At 39.9% G+C, this 10,885-nt stretch overlaps 1 protein-coding gene across 1 annotated transcript in view; it reads left to right on the forward strand.

The window, feature by feature from the left end:
- Positions 1–10,885, forward strand: part of CD84 (CD84 molecule) — a 29,016-nt gene that overhangs the window by 9,566 nt on the left and 8,565 nt on the right. Inside the window, exon 2 of the mRNA XM_008058706.1 lies at positions 4,607–4,948. Within this exon, the coding sequence (XP_008056897.1) occupies positions 4,607–4,948 (342 nt within the window). The remainder of the gene's footprint in view (positions 1–4,606; positions 4,949–10,885) is intronic.

The following is a 10,885-nucleotide window of genomic DNA, read 5'->3' on the forward strand; positions in this document are numbered from 1 at the left end:
CTCAGGCCTTTCCTCAGTACTTGGCTTCCTCCGCGTGATCCAGAATGTCTGTCTGAGATTAACTGTCATGGCCATCCAGTCTGCAGGAAAAAGGAAGAGATGAAGATAGTAAATTCCTCTTTTCTTAAAGACATGAATGTCATACACAGCACTTGCACTTTCATTCTATCGAGCTGAACTTAGTCATGTGATCAAAGTTAACCACCAAAAAGCAGGACAATATAGTCGTTATTCTATATCTATCCGCATTCTATATTCCCCAGTAAACATCAGGGAGTCCATTACTAATATGAAGGTGAGGGCAAATATTGGAAAATAGCTAGCAGATTCTGCCACAGCCTCCCAAACGATACTCCAAGCCCGTTCCCTCTTCTTGTCTTCCATCTTTCCCACTGCTTGCTTAGGTAATCCACCATCATCTCAAATTCAGTATTCCTAGCACTAAATTTGTCTTCTCCCTTTGATTTTTTCCAGCATAAACTTCATCAGTTTTCTGCTGACACAAAGTAGAACCTCAAAATATGTTTTGAGCAACCGAATTCCATTAACTGCCCCTTTATTTCTAGCCCCTTCCGCACTATCTCTTAAATCCACCCTTCCTTTCCATTCCCATCATTGTCCCCTAGTCCAGGCTCAGATGGCTGAAATAGTCCCCTGAATGTTCTTTCTAGCCCAATTTTTCTTTCCTGTTATTCTTTTCACACATCGGTACTACATTACAGTGATTCCAAAGCATTATTTTAATCTTCATCCTCAAAAATGTTCATAATTCCTGTGGTGCGGACCTCAAGCTCAAGGCTGTCTCAAATCTAAACCTAATTTGTACCTCCAGCTTCAGCTCTCTCTATTCTGTTATGCAAATCTATACTCATTTAACCAACATCACGAGTTCTGCTTCTAAACTTTTATTCAGGATCCGAGCACCTGGGACACCCTTTCCCTTTCCATCCAGTAAAATGCTATTCGTCCTTCAAAATTCTCCTCAACTTCTACTCTCTCTGGGATTTTTTTTTTAATCACTATAACTCAAAGTGATCATTCCCTTCTTTGAATTTCTACGGCAATTACTGTTTCTACCATTCACCTGATTCTGTCATTGCAAAGGAGAGATATGTGTATATGTCTTATTTACCCAGCCAGGTATTAAATTCCCCGAAAAGGCAGAGATCCTGTCTTTGTCATAGACTAGCAAAGTGCATTTCATGGTAAGTCCTCAAGACATTTTGTGCCACAAACTTTCTCTGAAATTGATTTTGCGAGGTCCTTCTCCATTGATAATGTAATTTTCGAGTCCCTTTATCATATAGAGAAGTAAATATCAGGGTTGATTGATATAGAAATTTCTTCTTTTAAAACTTGAAGTATTATAAGAGCAGAATAAAGTTTATCAGGTATACCTAAAGCAGGCTCTCTAGATTTTTCTTGAATTACCCTTAAACATAGCTCTTTATACATTCTCCAGTATGGCCCTGGCTTCACCAAGGCCATCGAAAGGATGGCCCAGGGAAGTCCCAGAATGCATGTACCAATTGTTAAGATGATGAAGAAGATATGATGAATGTTAAAATATCAGTATCAACCCCCAAAATAATTAACACTAATTTTGCTCGGATGATTAACAAAGCACTTTTACTCATACTACATCATTTGCTGCTCACGCATAGATAGGGCAAATATTGTAGTTATTATTTCCATTCTGTGGTTGAAGAAACTGAGACTCAGAAAGGTTTTGTGGCTGTGTTAAGGATGTCTAGCTCACAAGGAGGAGTACTGCACCCACGCCTTCTGCCTTCCTGCCTTTTCTCTACCGGCTACGGCTTTGCAGCTGCCTCTTGAGTTCATCTAGAGTGTTTGAAGTTGGCAGAATTTTCATCTTAAGCATGTGCAAACCCTTTGCCTTTTCTCAGCAAACACAGTATTCTCGGCAGCAATACCAGCACCACAGATAGCAGCAGGACTTCCTCCAGCTTTGCCCACTCACTGCCCCCACTGCCTGATGGCCCTCTGAAACCGAGCATCACTTCCTGAATGACTTGCCAGGGGAGAGGAGACATCTCTAAAACTGCACCACATACCAACAACCATTTGTGGCTGCTCCACTACCCTAATACTAAGCTCTCAGCCTTAGTAAGCTGCCCACGTATTTCTGAGGGTGTGGTGAGAGAACCCACCAGAATCATGAGTCTGTAGAACCTATCTCCTGTCTACCTCCTCCCACCTGATCTGAATCCAAAGAATGAAGTGGTATTAGGCACTGGGGCCTGACTCCAGAAGGCCTGAGGCATGGTAGATCTGGGACCAGGACTGGCTAGATAATTTGCAAGACACAGCACAAAGTGAAAAATGGGGGTCTCCGTGTTCAAAAGGTATTAAGAGTTTCAAGGTGGCAAAGCAGCATTAAGCCCAGCTCAGGGTCTTTCTGAGCTCAGGGTTCTGTACAACTGCACAGATCACATGCCCATTCTTGGGACAACCAGGGAGTCAGGCTGGCCCCTCCAAGCACCTCTCTACCAGAACTCATCAGCCCGGGAAAACAATTTATCTGGAGACAGTTAATGCTCAAGGATTTGGAACAAACTGTGATACCTGCCACCAAAGCCAGCATTCTCTCAAAGAGCCCCAACAGTTTGTTCCTGTTGTTCTTACCATTTAGTTTGTTCCTGTTGCACTTACCGTTTAGCATTCATCACATTGTATTATTTTTCATCTGTATACACATCTTATTCTCTGTGCTGAGAGTCCCTCAGAGTTGTAATGATGTTCTGTTTATCCTTGTGTCCCTAGCATAGCACCTGGCCTGTAGTTAGCATGCAACAAATGTTTGTAGATAAGAGTCCCCAGTTTTCTCCTCCTCACTCATCTACCCCCATACCAGACCCTGCCCTGATATATCTTCTGTACTCAGCCAACTCTAGGTAAGTCAACAGACCTTGCCTGGAGCATTCCTCCAGAGGGAAAATCCCTGTTGGTCTGAAAAGACAAAGGTTTCTGTCAGCAGTCTCTGGGGCTCCTTCAGTAGTTATGGAGCTGGAGGGAAAGAGTAGCCACTGTGAGACAGCACCATCAAAGTATTCCCTTTGTTTTTGTGACACTTCAAGGTGACTTGTATATTCGACGACCCTTATTCTTGTCCTCTGTAGGCCAAGCCCTGGACAAACTTTAGGGTCAGCCTGAAGTCACTGATGTGGGAAGTTTACCTCCTGCTCTTCAGAGCTTACAGCCCGGCTAGTCATCTATAGCTTACACCCCTGCTGTTTGGTCAGTGCCCGTGTCATTATAGGTTATTACATATTTGATTATCACCCATGCTGGCCCAAACACTGTTTCTCACTAAAGAGAGGTTGGTGAGAATGACACGATAATGAAGAAGAAGAGGAGGAAGAGCAGAAAAATAAATGCCTGATAATTCTATTGCCTCCTATTTTATAAACCATGTATTAAATCAGTTTATCTTCACAAGAAGAGAGGAGAACAAAGAGAAAACAAACTTTTTGTTTTCCCAAGTTTTATATAAATATAATTTTAATTTTAATCTTTTTGAAAGCAGGATTTATTGAGAGGACAGAGAAGCTCCCACTGTAGGAAAAGACTCGAGGGGGTTGCTCCTCAAGTTATATTTTTAAAATACTCATCCTTCACCTTTCTCTAGAAAATGTCTTCTGGCTTCCCAGAACAGATCAAGTCCCCTTGCTTTTCTCTCTCAAAGCACCATAATACTGACATATTTTGTCTCTCCATTTGTGTGATTATCTAATCAACAATGGTATCTTCTTTTAACTGTAACTTTAACTGTTTTCACTCACCATTTTGTATAGAAATACCCATCATAGTATCTGGAACAAAACTGATCCTGGATAAATACATGCATTTATTCACAAATGCATGCATGAATAAATGACCTTTGCTTAGTTCAGAAGTTGTTCCAAGACAGTCTAGGAAGCACGTGTAAATTACACTTATAATTTATTTCACAAATATGTATTAAGCACCATCTATGTGTCAGGTATTCTTCTAGAGATTGGGGATATAGAAATGAACAAAATGGAGCCCCAAAATCACAACCTGTGGAGTATTTTCTCCAGAGCTTCGAAAATGCTCTCTGCCTTTATTTTCCAGGAAAAGAGGCAAAAGCGTTATTTGCTTTGCAAAGATCACAGAAAAAGAAAAGCAATGGCCCAAGAGTCCATCAGCCCAGATCTGCCAGGTTCCTGTTCCAGCTCTTCCACCCTTCGGCAATATGATTTTGGGAAAGAAATACCCCTAATATCTTAGACTTCATGGAGGTTTATGGTCTTCCTCTCTTAAACGCCTTCTAGATTTAAGTCTACAAGTCTAGGTAAAAATGTTTTTAATAGAATGGATCCTTAGAAATTCACTGAGAAACTTAGTTTTTGAATGAGAATCCCTTAGAAAATTTGTTGTCATAACGTATTAAATATACCTGGAGTAGAAACCAAAAAAAAAAAAAGGCATCCTCAAGGAACTGGATGAACTGCACTCATGGAGTCTCCTCAGAGAGACTCAAGGGGCAGGAAGACAAGGAACTTGAAAGAGTGCAACAGTCTGATGGCTTCTGATGGCTACAGTTTTCTATCTATGTCCCCAGGGCCAGAAGCAGCTGGAAGAGATGCAGACTTCCTCACTGTGAATGGGATTCTGGGGGAGTCTGTCACTTTCCCCTTAAATATCGACAAGCCACAAGAAGTCAAAAGCATCGCTTGGACTTCTCGAACGTCTGTTGCTGTTGTAACACCAGGAGACTCAGGAACAGCACCCGGAGTTTTGGTGACCCACAGAAATTATTACAAACGTATACATGTCTTAGGTCCAAACTACAACCTGGTCATTAGCGATCTGAGGATGGAAGATGTAGGAGACTACAAAGCAGACATAAACACAGAGACCTATCCCAGCACTATCACCAAGCACTACAACCTGCAAGTCTATCGTAAGTCATTGCAAATTTGCTATCTAAAGAACACCTGTATTTCTGACAATTGGGCTCCCTAAGTCTTTTTATACTTATGACTAATTATATAGATATATCAATACTCACAAAGAGGATATACTGACTTTACCAGTTTTTATCTAATCTTCCCTCAGCAGTTTGTCCACTGGGCCTTGGTTTTCTTTTTTTATAAAATGTCAATAACCATACTACTAACTTCCCAGAATTATTGTGAGGATCAAGTGAGATATGTATGCTAGGTGCTCCTTTAAAAAAACTTTTTATTTTAAGATAATCACAGATGTACAGGCAGGTGCAAAGAAACACACAAGGAGGTTCTGTGTACCCTTCACCCAATGTTCATATCTTGCCCAATATCAAAACACAATATATAGCACAATATCAAAACCAGAAAATCGACGTTGATACAATGTATAGAGCTTATTTAGCTCTCACCAGTTATGCATGCATTTGTTTGTGTGAGTATGTGCAGAGCTCTGTACAACTTAATCGCATATATAGCTTTGTGTAGCCACTGCTACAATAAAGATTAACGGTACCATCTCAAGATTCCCTCAGTTTCCCCCTTTATAGCCACACCCATGATCTCCCTTTTTTCCCTCCCAAGCCCCTGGAAATCACTAATTTGTTCATATCTATAATTATGTTGTTTCAAAAATGTTATGTAGGAAGAATCATGAAAGACAACTTATCCTTTTGAGAGTTTTTTCACTCAGCATAATTTCTCTTAGAGTCACACAAACTATTGCAAGAATTAATAGTTTACACCTTTTTATTGCTGAAAAGTATTTCATAGTATGGCTACACGAATTTGTTTAACCATTCACATATTGAGGGACACTTAGTTGTTTCCAGTTTGGGATTATTACCAAAAAAGCTGCTGTGAATATTTGTATACATGTTTCTGTATGAAATGCGTTTTCATTTCTCTAGGATACATGCTCAAGAATGAAATAGTGGGCAACCACTTCGGGTCCCCTCCCACTGTGGGAGCTTTTCTGTCCTCTCAATAAACCCTGCTTTCTCAAAAAAAAAAAAAAAGAAATAGTATGGTAAGTTCACTTTTAGTTTTAAAAGAAACACAATTTTCCATTCCATCAGAAATATATAAGTGATCCAGTTTCCTCATATCCTCACCGGAATTTGCTATTATTATTATTTTTCATTTTGGTAATTCTGATGAGTATATAGTGATAAGTCATTTTAGTTTTAATTTGAATTTCTCTAGTAGCTGATGTAAAGTGCTTTTTAAAGGTAAAATATTAAAACCATTTGTTATCATCATTATAATTGCCACATTCACTGGAACATGTGTGTGATTTGTTATGCAGTGCTATCCAAAGTGTGGTCTGTGGACTGGCAGTATCAGCACCACCTTGAAGCTCTTGCAAATTCTGAGATCTTGCCCCTGACCTTTGGGGGTGATGAAGCCAGGAATGCTTAGCATTCAACCTGGACTATTCCATGCTAACATTTAAGAAGCCCTGATCTAGCCCTATCCTGTCCAGTATGGTGGCCCTAGCCACATGTGATTCTTGGGCATCTGACATGTGATAAATCCAAACTGAGATGTCCCTGCAAGTGTAAAATGCATACCAGATTTTGAAGTCTTAGCACCAAAAAAAGAATATAAAATATCTCAGTAAGTTTCACATTGGTGACAGGTTGAAATGACAATTTGGATATATTGGGTTAAATAAAATGCATTATCAAAATTAATATTACCCATTTATTTTCACTTTTTATAATGTGGTTGTTAGGAAATTTAAAATTACATAAGCGACTCACATTATGTTTCTATCAGGCAGCATTCATTTCTAGTGTAGAAAACATTTGGGTCCTTTCTCAAGGATTTCACTGTTCACCTGCCTCATAGCAAAAAAACAAAGATGTGTGGCTAATTCATGTTGTGACAGTTACAAACCAGTTATATAGTTCACCCACTAAAATGCAAGCTCCATAAAGGCAGGGACTGCGTATATTAAGTTTATCACTGCATTCCTAGCACCTACATCGGCAAGCATGCAGTGACTGTTCTAGAAGTATTTGTTGAATGAATGAAAGCGTGAATGAATCATAATATTCCCAGGTTCCATAGTGCCTGACAGTTGTAACTGCTTAATTAAAATAAGATGATTGGATCGGATTCCATCTGGTGTAAGGTATAATGGAAGAGCATTAGTACCAGAATTAGACAGACTTTGTCAGCTGTAAAATCTTGGGCAAGTTGTTCAGCTTCTCTGATACCAAGTTTCCTCATCCATAGAATATAGATTATAACAGATGGTATGAATTAGATAACGAGTTGAGCTTCTAATACCATGCCTGCCTTAAATCAAATTCTCAATAACTACTAGTAATTATTAATTTTTGAAAGGTTATCTGTTTTTAAAATTCTAGTTATGAAGGACCTCCTAGATGATGAAGCTTCTGAATTGGGCTTGAATGATGTAATCAAAGAACCATACCCAAGTGTGGACACTGTAGAAAACATATAGCTCATTCAAGAACTTTGGTTGAGAAAATAAATAGGATATTCCATTTTAGGATGTTTAGAGGTTTATTTTTATCCCTTTAAATGTTTGGTTTTGTGGGCTCAGCCTTCAGGAGGTGCTGAACCCCCCACAATGAGGACAGGCTACAGGCAAGCCTTAGAGAAAGTTGTATTGTACACACAACAAAATCTGTGCCTTGTAAGTAGCCAGCAGAGCAGATACCAAGAAGAAAACTGACATCTTCAAACACCATCTATGTGTCTGTCAATCTGATTTTAAAGCAATATAGACTATATGTATTTAAGCAATATATGCACAGACAGAACAAAAGATAACACAGTGAAATGTAACTCCCCCTTCTAGAGGCAGTGGTTGCTGCCAGATCATTTTGTTTCTTCCGCAGATAATTGACGTACATACAAGCATGCATCGGTAGAGAGATAGATGGACAGATGTTAGAATGATCTTTATATATAATACCTTATTTAATCCTACAACAACTCTGTCAGGAAATAATTGTCATCCTGGTATTATAAATGAGGGTACTGAAGCTCAGTGAAGCTGTCTACCCTTTTCCTCCTTCTACAGTTAGAGAGTCATGGAGTCTGGATTCTGAGCCAAGTCTCCAGTGGCCTCCACACTGCTGGCTTGGGAGGATGAAGCTCTGTCGGCCACAGCTCTGACTTTCTCTGGCCAGCATCTTTGTGCGGTGACATCTCTGTTCCTGCTAAGAAAACTGAGATGTGATCTTATTCTTCACTCCTACCCCTAACCTCAACTCCCACCCAAAAGAAAAAGGCTTTCTAAAAATATATATCAAGCAGTGACATAGACATTCTTATAAATCAAATTTCTAAAGAAAGACACACACTTGATTTGGTTCATTCTATACTAATTCACATTTGTATCAATCACTGCTATAGCTAATCAAGGTCTTTACCTCAAACTTGTTGAGAATGTTTGTCCCACATCATCACTAATTCCAGTCTGGAATAGGTCCCTCTAAAAGACTGTTAGGACCAGTGTTTCTGGCCAACTTGGAATAAAAAAATCTTTACAACTTCTACTATTCATGTTTCAACCCTTCACAAACACAGGCCAATGGTCCCCATATTTACATCGCTGGATATATTGCCTTTCTAGACTCTGCACTCATTAGACAGTTGCACGCCAGTTCTTCTGGACTCCTCTATTCCCTTTCTCACACAGCTGCAGTGGAAGGAACGCACCCCACCACGGCAGTTTTGCCAAGAATGCACTGGACTCATCAACTCTGAATGTGGCCATTTCTTATCTCCTGGTGAAAGGAAAGAGCCTCCTCTTCCTTCTGCTGGCTTCAGATCTTGCTATCGCTTGAACTTAAATACAATTGCTCTTTAGTAACCCTTAATTAGCCCATAACTTTTACAATTCACCTTTTGATTGCTTTTGTAAAAACACGTTTAATGGACTTTTAAGAGTTTATAGCTTTTTACATTGGCTACTTTAAAACAAAGCAAAACAAAATGTAAAGAAAGCACACATATACCAGAAAACAAAACCAAAAAAACTCACATTTTTAAAGACTATTTCACGAAGTAGTGTACTGATAAATGTTCAACTAGTTCTTGATGGAATGTGTGTATGCATATATATGCATATATATAATTTCTATTTAGCATAATTTTATTGACTTGAAAATGTGTAGCACACAGTTTTATTAATAATTTATTTATACAGCAGTCTTTATTGTAAATTTCACATAACCAATTATCCTTACAGAATGCTTTCTCTTTTTTAATACATTTTTTATTTTAAATATGTGGGATACAATTCAGGGTTAGGCATACAAATGTTCGTTATGCAGGTACCCTTGTTGATAAAGTGTACCCCCTACCCCTGGCAGTAGTTTCCCACTACTGTCAATCCCTTTCTCATAATATTAACAATAGTTGTTCAAGGTCCACTTATGAGTGAAGACATGTGATAGTGAGAGATCACTTAGTATTATAGCCTCTAAGTCCATCCAAGTTGCTGCAAAGTTCATAATTTTGTGTTTTTTTATGGCTGCGTTATATTCCATTGTGTATATGTAACATTTTTTAAATCCAGTCCTCTTTCAATGGGCAGCACGGTTGGTTCACAGAATACTTTCACTGACTTTTGCTGAGCACTTATATCCCTCAACAATCTGTAGCTACAATTGATGAATAAGTGTAGTTCCAACATAAATATTGGCTGATATTTTCTTTCTTTGTGGGGGGTTGGAGTCTCACTCTGTCACCCAGACTGGTGTGCAGTGGCACTCTCACGGCCACCACAGCCTTGACCTGCCAGACTCAAGCGATCCTTCCACCTCAGCCTTCCAAGTAACTGGAACTACAGGCGCGCACTACCACGCCCGGCTAATTTTTTGATTTATTGTAGAGATGAGGTCTCGCCAGTTTGCCCAGGCTGTTCTCAAACCTGCGGGCTCAGGCAATCTCCTCACCTCAGCTTCCCAAAGTGCTGGGATTATAGGCGTGAGTCACTGTGCCTGGACTTGGTTGATATTTTCTTTTTTCTTTTTTTGAGTTAGGGGGTCTCACTATGTCATCCAGGCTGGAGTGCAGTGACATGATCATGGTTCACTGCAGTCTCAAACTCCTGGACTCAGGTGATCCTTCCACCTCAACCTCCTGAGTAGCAGGGACTACAGGTGTGTGCCACTAGGCCAGGCTAATTTTTCTTGATTTTTTTGTAGAGATGAGATCTTGCTATGTTGCCCAGACTGGTCTCGAACTTCTGGGCTCAAGCAATCCTCCCACCTCAGCCTCCCAAAGTGCTGGGATTATAGGCATGAGCCACCACACTTGACCAATATTTTCATTTAAGTCAAATAATAAGAAAAAAGTGAGTCAATAGAGACACATATATTGGAGCCTTACTTGTTCATCAATGACATGAGCAATTTCTTTGCTGGATTGGATAACTTTCAAATATTATTGAGAAGATTTGTTCCACATCATCACTAATTCCAACCTGGAACAGATTCCTCTAAAAGACTGTTAGGACCAGGGTTTCTGACCAACTTGGAATAAAAAAATCTTTACAGTTTCTACTATTCATGTTTCAATCCTTCACAAACACAGGCTAGTGGTCCCCATATTTACACCACTGAAGAATATCTCCTAATTTTCAGTCTGCTATTCACAATGTCATGGCTGCAGACATGATACACTACTAAATTTAATCTGAGCCGGGCTCGGTGGCTCAGCCTGTAATCCCGTGCCTTTGGGAGGCTGAGGTGAGTGGATTGCCTGAGCCCACAGGTTCGAGACCCGCCTGGGCAGTAAGACCTCATCTCTACAATAAATCAAAAAATGAGCCGGGCGTGGTAGCGCGTGCCTGTAATTCCGGCTACTCGGAAGGCTGAGGCGGAAGGATCGCCGGAGCCCAGGAG

Source organism: Carlito syrichta, unplaced genomic scaffold (genome assembly GCF_000164805.1).
Source record: "Carlito syrichta isolate Samal-C Ts95f unplaced genomic scaffold, Tarsius_syrichta-2.0.1 Scaffold303604, whole genome shotgun sequence".
NCBI classification, from domain to species: Eukaryota; Metazoa; Chordata; class Mammalia; order Primates; family Tarsiidae; genus Carlito; species Carlito syrichta.